The sequence below is a fragment of the Manacus candei genome, unplaced genomic scaffold, assembly GCF_025592945.1.
Source record: "Manacus candei isolate 608988 ecotype Guabito, Panama unplaced genomic scaffold, ASM2559294v1 h1tg000046l, whole genome shotgun sequence".
Lineage (NCBI taxonomy): Eukaryota > Metazoa > Chordata > Aves > Passeriformes > Pipridae > Manacus > Manacus candei.
In genome coordinates, this window is record NW_026138094.1 from 4,345,189 (window position 1) to 4,364,096 (window position 18,908).

The 18,908-nt window shown below is 38.8% G+C and overlaps 1 protein-coding gene across 3 annotated transcripts in view; it reads left to right on the forward strand.

Moving 5' to 3' along the window:
* ATOSA (atos homolog A) overlaps window positions 1-18,908 on the forward strand; it is a 47,969-nt gene that overhangs the window by 27,561 nt on the left and 1,500 nt on the right. For all 3 annotated transcript variants that reach the window (XM_051797000.1, XM_051796999.1, XM_051797001.1), the window contains exons 2-11: window positions 3,227-3,411; window positions 4,240-4,442; window positions 4,883-5,008; window positions 5,282-7,133; window positions 7,817-7,933; window positions 8,875-8,954; window positions 9,741-9,849; window positions 10,688-10,846; window positions 12,673-12,741; window positions 13,575-13,774. In XM_051797000.1, coding sequence (XP_051652960.1) covers window positions 3,227-3,411; window positions 4,240-4,442; window positions 4,883-5,008; window positions 5,282-7,133; window positions 7,817-7,933; window positions 8,875-8,954; window positions 9,741-9,849; window positions 10,688-10,846; window positions 12,673-12,741; window positions 13,575-13,774 — 3,100 coding nt within the window. The remainder of the gene's footprint in view (window positions 1-3,226; window positions 3,412-4,239; window positions 4,443-4,882; window positions 5,009-5,281; window positions 7,134-7,816; window positions 7,934-8,874; window positions 8,955-9,740; window positions 9,850-10,687; window positions 10,847-12,672; window positions 12,742-13,574; window positions 13,775-18,908) is intronic.

Sequence of the window (18,908 nt, forward strand, 5' to 3'; positions counted from 1 at the left end):
ACTATGCCACATCAAGCTAATAGGAGAATATATTTCCTCAATATCTACTGCTGTTTGTGCTTTCTTTTTTATTTTTTTTTAAAGTCTAGATCAAATAACTGGTCTGTTACATTGCTGACATGATTTTACAGTGCTGGCCCTGTCTTTATAATGCTGTTATGAAAACAGTAGCTTTTCCTAGTTCAGATAAACTTGTTGTTTATCGCCCTTTAAAGTGATGCAGTTTTTATTTTGAAACAATGTGGTGTTTTTGTAACTGCAGCCAATATAAATATATAAATGTCTCTCTAGTTGGGTCTTCCATCCTTAAGGCAAGAAACTGGGTGCTTCTGAAATGATAGGTCTGATACAGGAACAGAGGCAGTATTTGCAAATTGAACTTAGAAGCAAGTTTTATCTGTTTCCATAAAGTAATATTGTGTATGTAATCTGAATCTGGAGTGATGATCATTTCAGATTTATGTACCCTGCTCTATTCACTAGATCTGGCTTATTTAGTATTCACTGGAACTTGCATTTGGATATGCTTAAACTGTCTATGGCTTGTTGTACCAACTTGTGATATATATCTGTGAAGACAGTGAGCACTTCAAGTGTGCAATATAAGCTTTGGTATCAGATGGTATTTAATGCAAAAAAAGGGGTGGGTTTTTTACCTAAATCTAACCTGCTCAGCACAAGCACTCAGGCCATAGGATTTATCTATCAATTTGTGCCAAGTCCAGAAGATTTCGATAACATATGAATCATCTTTTTAAAAAGAGAGCTAAATAATAGAAGGTCTACTGCTTCACATGGTAAACTGCTGTTAATTAAAGGGCATGTTTATTTCACTGTTATTTGCCATTTAAAATTCTTCAGTGTAAATTTTCAGGTATTACATCTTACTGTGCACATGCAGATCTTGATCGCACTCTATACTTTTTTCTTAAAAACCGTAGATGATTTTTACATATTTTAACTAGAAAGAACTCTTCTTGCATATTTTCTTAAGGATGAATTAGCTTTGTTTAGTCTGCTAGACATGAGACAATTCTTGTTTAATTTGAACACTTTCTAGATTTTGTTGAACACTTTCTAGATTTTTGGAACTTCTGTGTCAGAGTAGGGAAAATACTCCAGTAACAATCCTTCCTGCTGTGGCTTTCTTGAAAGTACCATGGCCTTTGGACATAAAAAGATCATCTTAGCAGCAAGAAAATGCTTCAATTACTATTTCTTTGTCTGTTGTATATCCAAATCCTTTTCAGAATCTTCCCAAATTCCTTTTTCCTATTCCCAGGTATGACTTGCCTATTGTTCACCAGACTTTCAGCCAAAAAAAAAATGGCAGGTGTCTAATTTTGTAGTTGACTCATATCACTGCCTAAGTGTTGTCATCTCTGTTATTTACCATTCCTTTAATCTTTCATGCACCCTTTATTAATCATTTTCTGCCACCCGTCAGGGGAAAGACCATTTTAACTTATGCCAGATGAATTAATGTGTTGTTCACGTGCCTTATGGGGTCCTCCAGGATAATTCATCTGTCCCTTGGCTTTTCTTCTACCTGAGGGCAGGTGGTGTCCAGATGAATTGTCCTGGAAGCACCCTGTTCTTCAGCACCTGGCACCTTTTCATGGATGTGTGGGTGCAGATGTGGCACGTGCAGTGTGGGTCAGGAGTGCCCTACCCTTGGCTGTGTCTAGTTACAGACTGTCCCTGCCACCCAGAGCAGCTCTGTAAGTGCATTCCTGTAGAAAGGAGGGGAAAAAAGAGCCAGTAAAGATGAGGGCTCCTGTGCAATGAACAGAGTTCCTTGGCAGTGGGCTGATTTCTCTTATTTACCTTAAGTAGATCCCTCAAAATAGGCTGTAAGCCCTGGGGTCCATGGTGTACAAGCCTGGGCTAGGCAAATATGTACATGCAAAATCTGGTTTTACACACTTTACAATTTGCATATGCAGATAATTGCACATTTAATTGGAGCTTTTGTTTCATGCATCCATTCTTGTATGGATCTCTCAAGTCTGCCTTGCAATGTTTGCCAAATGCTCTGCTGTTAGGGAGCCAAGACAAAAAACACTTCTGAAAGGTATTTTGTGCATGGCAATTGAAACACGAATAGAAATTAACTCTGTCCCTGTGGCAGTTTTGTTTTGCTGGATGATATAGGACATTTAAGCTAAAGTTGTGAAGATGTCATGTGCTTTTGTTCCCCTAGAGCATAAAAATAAAGGTAAAGAATTGCTGGCAGCCTTGCCTCCACCTGCTTTTCTTTGCTGCTCTTAAAATAGACTTTGAAGTTAATGTATTTTAGCTTTCTTGGAAAAGAGTTTTCTGTAACCTCTTCAGTAATTAAATAATTTTGAAGCTTGAAGTGTTTCAAAGCAGAGAGGAGAACGACATGATCTGCTTGTACTTAAATCTTCTTGAATGATGTCTGACATCCTCGTGATGAGGGAGGAGGAGGAGAAGGGTGCTCTACAAAACACCCTTCACACATAAAATGGTGCATCCTAACTGCAGGAACTGAGTGTGCCAGGGTTCTTCATGAAGAGCATTGCCAGCTGCTGCTTTGTCTACAGAGACTTGTTGAGTTTTAATTCTTTGCACAAGTTTACACTGACCATGGTACAAAACAATGAATACCCCCGTATGTTTCTTGGGAACATTTCCTGTGTGTTAATGGTAACTAAAAATGGACCTCTGAAGTAAGCCTTGCTCTCAGCAGGAGGGACTCGCAGTAAAAATCTTAAAGAACACTGTGTCCCACTTTTTCTCTAATAGAAGTAAATATTTCTTTTTTTTTGTTCTTAAATTTTTAATCTGTTTTATTATATATTGTGCTTTCTCTTTCCATCTGTCACACGATACTAACAATGGCAATTCATACTCTCATCCCACTAGAGCCCAGGAAACCTTTTGTCTTCTAGAGAAGCTGTGGAAACACAAATGGTTGTTTCTCAGCTCTGCTGAAATGTGGTGCATTGACCAGTTACATGAAGCTTTCTTTAGAGTATTTCGAACTTTGCTTGTAGTGACAACGTTATGAGATGAAGAAAGTTGCTTTGTGGTGGTAGAGCAGGGGGTGGTGGGCTTTATAGGGAGTGAAGCCAGTCTGATAAAAAGATCCATTTCCCTCTCTCATTTTAAGTGTGAATTGAAACAAACTGCAGGGTCAGCCAACAGCTGAAAGCTTGTTATACAGCAGATGTCATTAATATTTGTCTTTTTGAAATGGCAGATACTTTGGATGAATACTTTGAGTATGAAGCTGAGGAGTTCCTGGTATCCTTGGCCCTGTTGATCACGGAAGGTCGGACACCAGAGTATTCCATCAAGGGCAGGACAGAGGGCTTTCACTGCCCCCCAGCACAGTCGAGTCAGCCACCAACAATTAAGCATGAATGCAGCGACAAACTGGCCCAGGTATGGTGGGACCCATTTCAAGTGTCCTGGTGTGCATCCTTGATTTAAGTCAGCCAGAACCCCAGAGTGCAGTTAAACATGAGCAACAACTGCTTTCTGTCAGTCCTGCATTTAAAGGAGTATGTAATTCAGTATCCTACTAATAATAGATCTGTCCTGAAAATGAGAGATCATTAAGCCTTTTATCCTTGAACATGAAATTCTGCACAACTACCTGAATGCAGTACCTATTTGAGTCTTTATTATGCAAATGGCAAGTGCTATACTTAGCATTCTTGGTCTGGGGTTTCTTTGGAGAAAATGTAGGCTGACTTGCCTAACTTTTTGCTTTTCCAGGTGTTCTTGAAAAGTTAGTGATCCAAAAAACACAAGCACATCAAATCTAGCCAGTTTGTTTGGAAGTAAGGTTGGAGCATCCCATCTCTCAAATAAAAGTTCTTAAGTCCTGTGGGAATTTGAGTTATATTCATGCAGAAGTTAGCCTGCTCCAAGACACAGAATTTATAAAGATACTGCTTGAGTGTGTCTATCCAACAAGATGCCTTGTGGAGAGAAAGCTACAAGGTAGCAAAGTGTAGTGGTTGGGGAAATGTATTTTTATGAGCTTTTTTAATTTTCTGCAGAAGTTGCTCAATTGGCAGCCGTGAAAGATTTGTTAATTATTTTTCATTTAATAGCTCTGGCATCCTATCTCTGATTTGGTGGAGCCTGATTTACACAATTCAACCCTTACCCTTTTCTAGGACTTTGGAATATGCTTTTAAATTAGATTTAAATCTGGCTAGTATTTTTATGGCTTGTGTATGTTGACATTTTTCTTTCCCTCAGTGTCGTCAGGCCAGGCGAACCAGATCAGAGGTTATGCTACTGTGGAAGAACAATATTCCAATCATGGTAGAAGTGATGCTACTTCCAGACTGTTGCTATAGTGATGAAGGGCCCACCACCGAGGGGAATGATTTAAATGATCCTGCAGTCAAACAAGATGCATTGCTCTTAGAAAGGTGGATTTTGGAGCCAGTTCCTCGACAGTAAGTTGGATATTAGGATAAGCTGATAGTTGCAAGAATCTTGTCATGTTTCAGTTCTTGAAGTAATGGGTTAGTAGTTTTGAACTGGCCCTTTGCCATGAGGACTGATGTAAGAAAACCACTGTTTACTAGTGAAATCTAAGCACTTCAGTTTTAGTCTTCCTGTACTCAGACTTTCTGCAGTGCACATTGTGCAATGCAGAGTATGAAAAGCTCCTAGCTGAAAACTGTCCTTTTAATACATTTAACTTTTGTTATGTTAAGTGGTGTAAATTCTAATGTGGATAAAAACAAATCAGGCTCTGAAATCTTCAAAACTTCATTGCTTTGCTTGATTCACCTGTGTCTCATTTCCGGCCAAAGATCTGAGAGTGTTCTAGTTCTAATAGTTCTTTGAATATTCTGACCAATGTCCATGTATTTCTCCTTAAATGTCTTAGGAGTGGAGATAGATTTATTGAGGAGAAAACCCTTTTGCTGGCAGTTCGCTCCTTTGTTTTCTTCTCTCAGCTGAGTGCGTGGCTGAGTGTTTCACATGGTGCTGTTCCCCGAAACATCCTGTACAGGTATGCCCAGAACAGAAAAAAACTCATTTGTTGTTTGCAGATTGTTGCAGCTTGTCTCAAAATCATTCTTCTCTCCTGTTTTCCTGTTTGTTTTTAGAAGGTGCCATGTTGTTGGCCTGGTACTTTGGCAGTTTTATAGGATTCATAAACCTTGCAAAGTACAGCAGTTGCTGATGTCTCTAGTGCTTTTTCTTAGACATTTGTGTTGTGAAGTAGATAATTAAAGACTCTTCATTTAGCAATTTCTGTAAATGCCCTTCTGTATTGTTTCAGGGTGAGCGCTGCAGACGTGGACTTGCAATGGACGTTCTCCCAGACACCCACTGAGCATGTCTTTCCTGTTCCTAATGTTTCTCACAATGTGGCCTTGAGAGTCAGCGTCCAGTCCTTGCCCAGACAATCGAACTACCCAGTTTTGACCTGCAGTATTCACACCAACCTCAGCTTTTATGAAAAGCGAATGCAGGAGCGCAAGTTACATCAGCACAGTGACTCCAGTGCTGCACAGCAAGGCAGTACTTCCAGTCCACAGTGTTTCCGTGGGAAACAGACGTGGACAAGGACATCTGAAGGCCTACTTAATGGGAAAAAGATGCCTGAATTTACTACATCTATCAGAAATTTAAAACTTTATCCATCTACCAGACTTGGATCTGACTTTGGGGCATCACAGTCTAAAGTTCAGTGCTATAATGCTACAGCAGACAGTAAGACACAACCTCATGAAACACCGGTCAGAACTTTGAAATCCTTTTCTCTAGTTGATTCCCGTGTTTCAAATAGTCATTGCTCTCATCAGCCCACAGGAGAAACCAATCCTTTGATAGGCTCTTTACTTCAAGAGCGACAAGAGGTCATTGCAAGGATTGCTCAGCACTTGATTCACTGTGATCCAGCTACTTCACCAGTTGTTGCTGGACGTCCGTTCAACACACATGAGAACATCTCGCCTACACCAAAAGCTTTTCGGAGTACTTATGAAGATGAGAACTTGCCAAGGAAAGGCAAGGAGACCTCCCCTGTTCCTACTGCCAACTCAGACAATGCAATACAAGAAGATGGTGGTGAAGGCAAAACTAGAGCAGTACCAGAGGTCACACTGCTTGATGCCCGTGTTCCAATGAACCACTGTGGCCGTCAGTCGGCAGGAGAGAGTAATCCCCTGATCGATTCTCTGCTCCAGGAGCGGCAGGAGGTGATAGCAAGGATTGCCCAACACTTGATTCATTGTGATCCAGCTACTTCTCATGTTGCTGGACGTCCATTCAAAGTGCACGAGGCGAGTCCAGCTACTTCAAAAATTTTCCGAAGTACATATGAGGATGAAAATTTGCTGAAGAAAGGCAAGGAGCTGTCTTCTGTTTCTTTTGCTAAATCCAATTTTTCTTTGTTAGAAGACAGCAGTAAATCAGGGACAAAGACACCGGATACTCCCATCAGTCCTTCTAGGTTTGATGGAGAATCGAAGACTTCTCTGAAACTCCAAGCAAGAAGAAAACTGGTTTTAGCAAAACCCAGTGAAGCTGTCCAAAATGCATTTCATCAGACTCCAAATAAAACTTCTCATGCATTTAGTAACATTCACACGTCATCATCATGTATTAAAGAAAATAAATCTGAATTTCCAGATAAATTGGAAACAATACATTCTGGTCATGCACAGAAAGACCAGATAACCAATAGAGTTAAACAGGGTTCAAATTGCAGCAGCATTGATGAACAGATTTGCACAAATAAACTTAAAGAAAGAACAGTTGTTTGTGAGAACAATGGCACAGACAGTTTTAACAATTTACAGATAGATAAATGCAGAATACTTGAAGGTACAAAAAAAGCAAACGTGATGCCGGTATCTGACTCTTTGCACAAAAATGATCTCAAGTGTTTAGATAAAGACTCAAAAAACCCAAATATTTATGAGCAAAATACTCAGCTTATTAGTATTGAAAATTATTTAAGTAAAGACCATGACAGTTTCAAAAACAAAACCAAACAAGATAAAACAAAAACTGCACATGATGAGAATGAAGACCCAACAGGCCTCGATTTTCAAAGCACTTCTCAGAAGAAACCTACAGAAGACAATGTAGTAAAGTGCGAGCGGCAGAAGAACCCAGACATACAGGTAAATACGTGGGGGAAGAGACTAATTCCTGTAGCTGTCAGATAGCTTGGACCCTATATCTTCTAAGGACCAATATGAAGAGGGATTTAAGCTGATCTTGTAGGAAGCAGTATGTTACTATTGTCTTCTTGGTCTGAAGTAACTCAGGAAGAATTTCTTCACAGGAAGGGTTAAGCATTGGAATGGATTCCCCAGGCAGGTGGTGGAGTCACTATCCCTGGAGGTGCTCAAGAAATGACCAGTGCCATGGTCTAGTTAACAAGGTGATCAGTCAGAGGTTGGACTTGGTGATCCTGGAGGTCTTTTCCAACCTAAATGATTTTGTGTGATTCTGTAGCTTGGTCAGTAGTGCCTCCCCTACACCTTCATAAGTGTAACATTGAGAAGAACAGGGTTTTACTCTGGTCGTGGTTGATAGTGTTACAAATGACAGTTTCCCTAGGTTGGTAGGCATCCTGGTTTTTTGTAAATACACCAGTGTCTGAGTATGGTATGTGATCTTCAGTGAGCAGTCTGTGTAGTTGTAGATTGAGTCAAGGGGAATTTATACTGAATGTTTCATTACATGCTGGTGTGATGCAGATCCACCTGGGGCAGGAGTCTTCTCTGTTACAGCAAGCATTATCATGATGGGCCATTGAAATATCCCATTGATAACCTGAGCAAATTTGTTTTGGTGACAGAAGGCACCATCTCTAAAACACACAAATACGTGGCGGAAGCATAATTTTCGATCCCTGGATGGAACTTCAACCAGGGCTTTTCATCCCAGAACTGGGCTGCCTCTGCTTTCAAGTCCTGTAAGTTATTGTTGAAATTATCTTTTAACTGAGAAAGGGAGTATTTTGTTATTATAATGTCTGTGTATGGTATAAAATTTGACAAAATACATAGGTGAAATGTGTGTCCTTACTTTGTGTCACAGTGAATAATACTCTTTTGAGTGAGAGTTAACACTTAAATGAAACTGAACAATAATTTTGGAAAAGAAAATATTAAAGAGGTAGTTGTTGAGATCCGATCAAGATTAGCGAAAGGTGGCATTAGAAAAATCCATAGGAAAAAATGCTTTAATGCTATTTTAGAGCACAAAGAAAAGCATTTTGAAGATTTGTATTTTAAGTGTCAGTTAATGTTTTGTCATTTAAGAGTTTTTGTGTGAATTTTTAACACCTGATTGCCTATTATTCCAAAGCTTTTTTTTCTGTGAACAGTTTGTACTGTACATTTTTCAGCAACCAGAGATGTCACTGAATGACTTAGTGATACAAAGCTGCTGTGACAAGACAGACATTGGGGAACTGTTACAGTTCTTGGTGGGTTATTGGGAGTTTTAAAGAAACAGGCAGTCCCAGTTAAAATTACTGAAGTAGTGACATTCTGTAATCAACACATAATATGCTTTATTCTTTAGTGCTTATAAAGGCTGTCATATTTTCAGGGAAATTGGATGGAAATTGTTGCAGCCTGTTTATTAGTAATGTTCTGTACTGTTCCAAGAGACATCAGCCTCCTGAATGTCTTTATTTAGGTACTTCCTGTTAATCAGAATTTACAGTCTCATCATTAATAATTCTAGAATTTTCTTCACTAAGTTTAAAATGTATAGGAATTACTCTCTTCTGCTCTGTTTTTATAATTTTGTAATGTCATGAAAAGTCCTGGCAAAATGTGCTTACTTGGCAAAATTGCCTGTACTGGCAGCTCAGTTTTCAAATTAACATCTTCTTTCCTTCTTGAGGTTCCTCAAAGGAAAACACAGTCTGGGTGCTTTGATCTGGATTCATCTCTGCTGCACTTGAAATGTCTGTCTGCAAGAAGGTATGTTTTATTTACCAGAAACATGAAGAATTTTGAGGGAGGCATAATGTATGTTCATACCTATATGCAACAACAAAGCACATTAGCAAAGACAAAAAATGCTGTTCAAAAGAATCCTTATTTAGACACAAGGCTTGGCAGCTGAGTTGTCCTTGGGAGTTTCCAGGTTAGCACAACACTGGGACATGACCATGGTATGAGAGCTGCTGCCAGAATGAATTCTGTCCCATGCAGGGGTAGATATGCTGTCATATACACTTGAATTTTCAAACAGAAAAGAAAGTAATTTTTGATTCTTCTTGAAATCAGTGTTATTTTTGTGTTATATTTTGTTCTTAATGTTGAACGTGTTAAGCATTTTGCCTTAAATTGTTCAGAAAACTAAACTTTTAAAAGGAGCCAGCCGTGACCCTTTATATGTTACTACATGTAACATAAACAGTTTTTAGTATGGTAGTTTGATGTTGGAAACTTAAGGATATGAGACAAAAGTATCTGCATACAAGAGAAAATAATCTGATACTTTGATTCCAGCTAATGGAGTTAATGAACAAGTTACATTTTTATTGTCCTTATTCCTTGTAATGTAAAACTAGTGAAAATATTTTTTTTCGGTTAACTAGAAAATGTTTTGCTCAAGTATTAGCAGGCAGTGTTCAACTGTTACTTCTTTAGGACAGCATTGTGTAATACCCTAAGTAAATTATTCTTTCTAGAGCTGTGTATACCCAGAAGACAAAAGCAAATGTGTTTATCCTTTATATTTATTCTGTCTTTTTTTAATAGCCCACAACAATGTATAAACAGAGACGATGATCCAGACAGCCATGGGAAACCATTTCTAAGTTCTAGTGCTCCACCAGTAACAAGTCTTAGCCTTCTGGGAAACTTTGAGGTATTGCATATTCTCTAGAATTCTTGTGGTATTTTTAGTATTCTTCTGTACTGCTTTTAAAAGTACATTTCTTTGAATAATTCCAGCCTTATTAGAATGTAAAAGTTCCTAACTAAATTGAATAAAATTTGTTTTAATTTCCAGCTGTAAAGGCACTTCTTTCATGCCCCAGACATCTTCTGTTTCAGAGAGTCAGATACAATGAGTTGCTTAAGCTTTTATTTCCCACTATGGTCAAGTTAGAAGATGTTCTGTTGCCTTAAATGAGATTTAATAACCTGTAATTGTTCATGTTTATAATGTACTTACCTAGAAAAAGGATTTACATTTTTCCTCTTAAAGTCTACTTAGTATGTCACAAAAGCTGTGTTAAATGAGTGTAGTGAACAGAATGTTTTTGAAGTGTAATCTCCAGCTCTTTACTTCATGTAGCATGTCAAATAACAGCAACTAACAACTAGTGCATTAACGGGTTTTATTGTACTGTTTTGTGAAATACGGAGTTGAAGATGTTGAGGAAAGTTACAGATTCTTGTTATTTTTTTTTTTCAGTTAGTATATGTCAAAAATTGTGCATAGATCCTGATGCAGTAAAGTTCTCTGTGGGCTCTTGCACCAGTTTCAGTAGGGTGAAGACAGGATTTGGGTGATGCTTTCTCTTTATCATCATACCAAATGTTCTGCCGTTCATGATTTTTGCCTTAGTGTTGATTTTTGGCAGGTCATCTTATGAAAGACCCAAATTCTTATACAGGCTAGTTTCCTTGTTTGCTGCCTATTTTTGCTGTGTTTTATTTGAGGCGTTCCCAAGCTAAGCTGTATGTGTTTTGTTTTTCAGGAGTCTGTCCTGAATTTTCGCTTGGACCCGCTTGGCGTCGTGGAGGGTTTCACAGCAGAAGTGGGAGCAAGTGGAGTCTTTTGTCCCACGCACATGACTCTGCCAGTTGAAGTGTCATTCTACAGCGTTTCAGATGACAATGCGCCCTCTCCTTACATGGTAAGTGTGTGGTTGGATTTATTTTAAATAAATTCTGATATGTGGAGGTGAAGAACAAAAGCTTGGTGAGTAGAAGGTTCAGGAAGTGAAGATTTGCAGGGACCTGGGTTATTTTCAACTCTCTGTGATGGAGTTCTCTTGTTTCTCCTTCCTTTCCCAAACTAGTACTTTTCCTTGATTTCTCTGCCCCTCCATTCAACTGTTCTCATCTTGGGATATTGAACGTATTTGTCTTCCTCTGCACTGCAGTGATCAACCCCCACCATCTCCATTTATCCATCTAACTTAAAATAGGCCATGAGGCAATAAGTGGACTTAATGGGATACATCTTGTTGTCCCAACAAGCAGCTGCCCTGGGCAACTAACCACTCTGCCCAAGTGGCCTAGGTGCAGCCCAAGGTACAATTGCTGAGGGAGACCTTATACTTTGGAAAGTTATTCAGCCCTTTCTTTTAAATCAAATACTATCTGAGCTGTCATAACACATGGCACTCTCACAAGCTGCCTGGTTTGCTGATGTTTGCACCAACATGATATTTGTGTTCTCTGTCTCTGGGTGCTAATTCTGTTCCACATTTCTACAATGACAGCACGAGTGTAAAAAGCAAACAGTGCCAGCACTGAATTAGAGGCTAGATTTGTTCTGAATGCCCATTAAGGAATCTCAGTTTTACCTAGGTGACTGATCCAATTTTCAGAGGTTTTCGTATGTGTATATCTGTCTAATATATGGTAAAGGGTCTGTTTAAACATGTTAAGTAAAGCAATGAACATCTGATTATCCCAATATTTAGATTTTAAATTCATAGCAGTTACCATATTTATGACCTTCGATTTTGAAAAGTATTCAGAAAAATAAAATTGCTTAGAGTTTAAGTAAGGGCTTTGAATTTTGAGTTTAAACTTGTGTATGTCTTCACCACTGCAAAGAAGTATCTGTTGTTTTGCTTTCATCTTTCTAGATTATTTCACGTGATTTTCCAGGAGGTGAAGGGATTCTGATGTTCCTCAAATGGTTAAAGTAGCATTGCTTATTTTCCTAGCTGGGTTTCATTGTTCCAGGCTTTCCCACATGCTCTAAATATGCTATTATGGCTGAGTCTCCCAGGATTAATACAGCATTTGTGCAGTGCCTCCATCATCAGAAACATTGTTCCTGTTTGTATAGCTAGTTTCTCTGCTTTGGGGTCTTGTTTTTTTTTGGTTGTTTGTTTGGTGGGTTTTTTTTAAGTCCAGAGCAGTGGGGTACAAGAGCAGTGCCCTGCAGGTTGATCAGACATGCTCTGGGGCAATACCTGAGGGAGGCCTCAGCAGCATTTCAGACCATGTGAGGCACTCGGGATCACAGCTGGTACAAAACCAGATGTCATTGTTCCTGAAGTTTGGATTAGAATGGAAGATTAAGTGCATCTGCTGCCTTTGAAAAGCAGAAATGAGTTCTGTGAGATTTGGAGTATTATTGGTGCGACCGTAGATGATGCAGAAACGGAAAGGAGGAGACAAATCTTTTGTTTTAACTTACCAGCTGCTTTGAAAAGAAAGCTCTGTTTCCTCATAGCTCCCTGATGTGGAGAAGATGTGGAAACTTGGATCTGGTTTCAAGAGGAGAATGTACTCCTTATTGCACAGTTTTTAATGGTCTGCCAAAGTATCTGTAAGGCCCTTACTGTTGATTTTTAACTGCATCTTAAATGCATTGTCTTCTCTATTTTTAGTTTCTGTACGTTACTGATTGCGTTTCAAATAAATACAATTACATGAATAGAACATTTTGATTTGTTTATCTCTCTGTGAACTAAATGTGTGTTTTGTTTTGTTTTTCTAGGGTGTAATTACTTTAGAGTCCCTTGGTAAAAGGGGTTATCGGGTACCGCCTTCAGGAACAATACAAGTGGTAGGTACTCAGCAGATAAGGGTATCTTGAAACCACTAATATCAAGAAAGTCATGCAGAGGAGATGAGGTTGTTGGAGATGAGCATGAAGCTAGCAGTGGAAATGTGCATCTCTGTAGGTACTGTAGTTATTCAAAACAGAAATCTGTGTGTGGCATAAAAAAGACTCCCAACCTTTGAACCCATCTGTGCTCTGAAGAGACTTAAAATCAATTACAGGGGATTCAGAATACTTGGGGACACTGTGGCTTTGCAGAAGTGATGGGGAAGTAATTAGGCCACAGTGCAAATCCTGAAATTCTTCTGAAGCAATTAAGATTGAATAATTGTATCTACATTTTGTAACACCACCCTTTATTTTGTTATAAAAACAGAAAGTAAATCACAGTCATTGCTTAGAATCAATGAACTGACCCGTTCTTTTAAGAACCCAATCCAAGGTAACACATTCATAATTTCAGGTTTAAGAGTGGAGCCCAGCCCTGTGCTTCCTTCGAGTGTGTTGTGTCTGGAAAACAGTGTAGACAAAAAGCTCACTGGAAAAATAAACAAAAACGGGGATGCAGATTAGCAAAGTAAGAGTAGTCATATACTAGTGTTTCATTCAGAATAGATTGGTTTTTAGCATTATATTTTAAAATGGGAATTGCAAGTAGCTGAAGTGTTGATTAACAGGAAAACTTCACAGTGTTTTTCCATCGAAGATTCTATGTGACAGGGGAACGAAGTGCATGGAGAACTACTTTGGCAGATCGAGTTTGGGTTAGGTTCATTGGGGTTTTTTAAAATTTGTCATCTCTAAAGAGTGTTTTATTGAACTGTCTGTCTTTTCAGACCTTATTTAACCCTAACAAAACTGTGGTGAAGATGTTTGTGGTGATCTATGACTTGAGAGAAATGCCAGCTAATCATCAAACATTCCTACGGCAAAGAACTTTTTCTGTTCCTGTGCGACGAGAAATCAAGAGAACTGTCAATAAAGAAAATAGTCAACAGACTGAAGAAAGGCTACTACGCTACCTCATACATTTGAGGTAAGCTCCTTGGAGTTAAACAAAACAAAACAAAAAAACCCCCCAACACAAAACCAAACAAACAAACCCACAAAAATCAAGTACCTGCCAAAATTTAATTCATAATTCCTTTCCCAGCCAGCCTTTCTGTATACAGACTTATATGAAAAAAAGAATACTTTTAACTTGGTCTTTAAGCTAGACAGTAGAGGAAGAAGAGCTAATGAATAATTTGGATTCTGCTTGGTAGAAACAAAGTTAACACAAAATATAAAGCTCTCTCTTGGCATTGAAGTATTTTGTATAGCTTTGTAAAGCTTAAATCTTTTCTTAGCAAGAGAGATATTGTTCTGGCTGAATCAATGCGCTTTTTTTGAGGCTAAAGGAAATAGTGAGTGTAGATGTTATATGGGCAAAAGCCAAACTAAGGATCAAGGTAGAGAAGGTACCCAGAGTGCTTCACACATACCTCTTTACCAGAATAGCTTGTAACATGAAAAGCAGTCTGAGTTACTCCTAAAAATGCAGTGTTTAGTAGCAAAAATGTAAATACCTGTTTCATGATACAACACCGCTGATAATGCCTTTCACTTTATAAAATATTCACTCAATCTTCCTTAAATGATTTACAAAGCACTGCCTGAAACCAGACGCTGTGCTGCTGCTCTCAGGATGTTCTGGAGACTGCAGTTGGAAACAAAGGAGGGAATGATGAATTTGCTCTGTCCTCCTGCAGTTTGCAGATTTTTTGCCTGCATTTTTGTAGTAACCAAAGCCTGTACGTGCAGACCCAGTGCTTTCACTGCAGCACTTGGAAATCCAGCAGTGGTTGACATTCTGAAGTGAGCAAGCAGAACAAAATCAAATATCTTACACTTCCCTCTTCTTCAGAATTATTTCTGCTACATATTACTTTTCCTATTTAGCAGCATTGAATTCTAACCAGCAGACTTTTCAAACTCTACTTTGTCTAGAGCAGTGATTCCAGGCCAAGTTCTCCCATGAAGTGAAAGTTGACAGGCATAAAAAAAAGTGTGTTGGTTTACTGGAGTGTGAAAATAGTGTGATGATAAGGCTGTGGAACTGCATTTAAATTATGAATTTTAGCCTGGATTGAAATTCATCCTTTCAGGTCACACTAACTTGTCATGTCTAACTTAACCACCTTCTAAAAATTTTCTTCAGGGGTAAATTCTGAAAAAGTGTGTAGCCCCAATAACAGGCTCTGTTCACTTGTAATATTGGTCTACCCGTGCAGAGGAACTGGGGACAGGCACCAGCTGCAGTGGTGGGCAAAAGTCTGTGGCCAGCGGGGTGTGGTGTACAGGCATGAGGAGTGGTGCACTTCTGTCCCTTTCAGTTTCTACTTTAATGCAGTTTGAAGGCAAGTATGCTTTCTGCTCTGTCATCTTTTACACTAGAGGTCTTTTTTAAGAGCTTCCTATTTCTGATACCTGCTGAGAGACAGAAACGTGGCCATTCTGATGCTTCTCATTTTGACTATTTGTACAATTTAGCTCAGCTTTCAGACCTCCGGTAGGAATCAGCTCATGGATTTATAATGTGTAATTGGAAATGCATCTACTTCTGACTGGAAAAAAGGCTCTCATAATTATGATGCTTATCTGCTTACTTTGGAAAGTGAGTAACTGCAGAGTATGCCACAAGTTTTTTCTTCAGCAATGAATCCAAGCAGTGGGTCCTTTCTCATAATGTAAGAATAGCAGAACTCCTTGAAATATTACAGTAGCTTCTGTTGATCTGTCTTGTGTTTTGTTATACTGAACACTTATGATTTTACAAAGTATTCAGTTGTCCATTTAGTAGCCTTCTTTACTAAAGATGGATTTTAATTAGGAAAGCTTTAAAAATTTTAGTAGTATATTAAAGCATTGTTTTTTAAAACTTAATTTTTAAAAGCAGCAATGTTTCCTGAAGCCCATTTTACTGAAACCTTACACAAACCTAAAAAATTTTCATTATTAAGATTTATTTAATTATTTAAGATTTATTGTTACTCAAGTTGACTTAGAACAGCCTTTCAGTTGTAGCTGCAGTAGTTATTGAACATGAGCATCTTAAGCTTACACGTTGAAATTTTGCTCAAAAAAACAAATGAAATCACCACCAGTGAGCTGCATTGTGGTCACATCTGCTCGGGAGGCCTTAATCACAGTTGTCAGCACTCACATTATGAAAGCTCCTTTTCAAGTGGTAATTCAGCAAAAGTGCTTGCATAGGTCTGGAGCTTAACATTGGCAGCCAGATTTTCTACAACAGTCTTTAAAGTGTCAGATTTATTGTATATGCAGCTTCTGCATGCAGTTCTGTATGTTTGAGATCCTGTTCAATACACCATTAGACTGTACTTGTACCCACAGCTACACTATTGAAATACAAAATGTAACTTGCACAGACAGCAGAGCTTTATTCGCTATTAAAATAAAAAATCAAGAGTTGCACCTGCAGTTTAAGTTGGTTTTTGAAGATGTTTTGGGGATAACTTTTCTGTGAAGCAATGATTTTTTGTGTTGTAATTAACCTACATAAGAGCCGTGAGTTCAGCTCTGTTTGTGCCTCGTTTTTGCCTGGTGTGAGGATGGTGACCATCCCTTGGTTTCTAGGTCACGTTCTGGTACCCTTGTGAAAGGCAGTTAAACAGCCAACCTGCCCACAGCTCAGCGCTTTCCAAGTCCTTAAAGCTTGGTCAACAGCCTTAGTTACTGACACATTGCCAGGAATTGCATGGAGCACAATTGTTGTTGCTTAACAGCTAAACAGGGGTTGTTACTGCAGGCTTAGAGGAGGGTAAGCTTGAAACTGGTTGTTAAAAGTAGTGATTCCTCAAGAAGTTGGGAAAGTTTTTTTTTAAATATTTTCCTTATGCAACATATGATACCTTTATTGGTGGAAGCTGAAGACACCTCCTATTAATGATTTACTAGTTGCTTTTGATCTTTCTGGTCTCTCACCATTTTTCCTTATTTGTATCCTTGTCCTGATGATTTTCCTTACAGATGTTATAGGTTGTGCTGTATAGTCTTTTCCACTTACAAAATGTGTCTTGTTACATATGTTTTTGTGATCATCCCATTTCTGTGACTTTATTCTCTGTGAATTTTGATGGCCTGTAAAATACATACAGGGGCTTTGTGCTTGTATTTATAATTTCTTCAGTAATATGTATCACTTTCTTTCCTCTGCCAGACTTTCTAGCTCATCTGATATTTTTGTGTTTAAGCCTTCTTATATTTATCTGCTGTTACTCTTCATGGGGCATCATCTGTCAGAGATGGCAGGTTGTGTTGGGTTTTTTTTAATTTCTTTACGCAAAACTACTGGAGCTGCCACAGCTCTGGAGCCAGTCTCATGCTGGCCACTCCATCATCACTTCCCAAGGCTGTAGGTAATGGTTGTCTCTTGATTATTTCAATGTATTTGTTTTATAAAAAGCAACATTTCTAAATCCCAATTACTACAGCAAACATGCCTAAAAGCAAAAAATTAGGTGATGGATGCAGAAATGAGAAGAATCCCCTCAACTCTGATGCTGTCTCCCACTTATCCTTCTTCAGTCTTTGTGAAATGTCACACTCAGAAACACCACAGGGAACCATTATCTACTGAGCAAAGCAAGTCTTGCAGGATTATCACCAATAGGAAACAGCAAGCTTCAGAATAATTGCTGATAATTTTTTTGAAAGATCCATGTGTAAAATGGGAATTGAGATCTATTTTATGATGGTGCTTTGATAACTAGATCTATTTTATATGAATTTCAGTCATACTTTCGCTGCCAATAGACTTTTCAGTAAAATTTTCCCTTTTAAAATGTCTTATGAGCTACATGCTGAATTAACTGTTTGTGGTGTTCAATCTATACTCTGTCCCTTTCACTCTTCCTTCTTGTGCTCTCCTCCAGAGTCCTCTCTTAAGGTATTATCTTCTCCCCTTTGCCTACCAGGTAAAGGGCTTTCACACTGACAGCACTGAGCGAATAAATAGTGATGGATGAGAGCTCTGTGGGAGCCAGTAGGAGTGTTCTGCTGGACCCTGCTGCATTTAATGCCCTTGACAGCTGTATCTGGGAGAACAGACTTTTCCTTTGTCTGGCTGTGGGGATGACTACAGGCTATTCTGCATCACTCCTCTGAACAGAACAGTGGCACAGAACCCATTTCAACAACCTGCCTTCCTCAGATGATGAAACCTTGATGGATCTTCCACAGTTGTCTGTCTTTCTCCTACTTCTCACAGTTTCAGTTGGATCATGGAGAGGTTTATTCTAGAGATACTACTTTTGCTTCAACGGTATCAATAAGTAAATGCCTATTAAAAATCTGTGCAGATTGTAATACACGTGGTAATACAGCATGCACTGCTCTCAGCATTTGTAATGGTATCATTTTGTCAGGACAACAGCAGTAGCTTTTCTGTTTCTGTTACAGTAGGAATACATTTCTCCCTCACCATGGCATGGTGGTAGTGGCATAAAGTTCAGTTGCCCTAAGAAATGGTCCTTGGGCTCTCCTGCCTTTCCTGATCGAGGGAAGGAAATTAGGGAGTTCTGCCAGATGAAGACTATAGAATACAGTTCTCTGAAATGCAGATCTTTTCTCGCTATATACAGTTGTTAAATCTCAAGGAAAGTGGAACTGACACATTCCTGGCAGGTTTGGAGGACCTGAATTAGGCTGTTTAGCTGCAGCATAAAAGATGAATGAGCCTAGGAATTGACCACTGTTTACATTGGTGATTGGGCCAGTGAACTGTAGTGTCTTTGAAATAGCTCCCTATTCTGTGCAGAAAAACTTGTGTCTGCCTGCAGAGATCCCTGTACCTACTCCTTCTCAAGCTGGACTTAAATTTGGTGTGTGGTATAAAGCAGTAGTTAACTTCTTAGTTTTACATTCATAAAGACAGCAATGAAATATGTCTATAAGCACTGAAATATATATTTGATATGTATATATTTGAACCTTCCCTCTTCTGTGTGCTTAGGATGCCCCTTTGGACATCTTCAGGAGTGCTCACGGAAGAGCATTTTTTTTCTCAGATTGCTGAGAACTTTAATCATCAACGTACATAATTGCAGTGTGAACTTCACATATTCCATGGCACTTTCAAAGCTGTGCACTGCATTGGTGATTAGGAA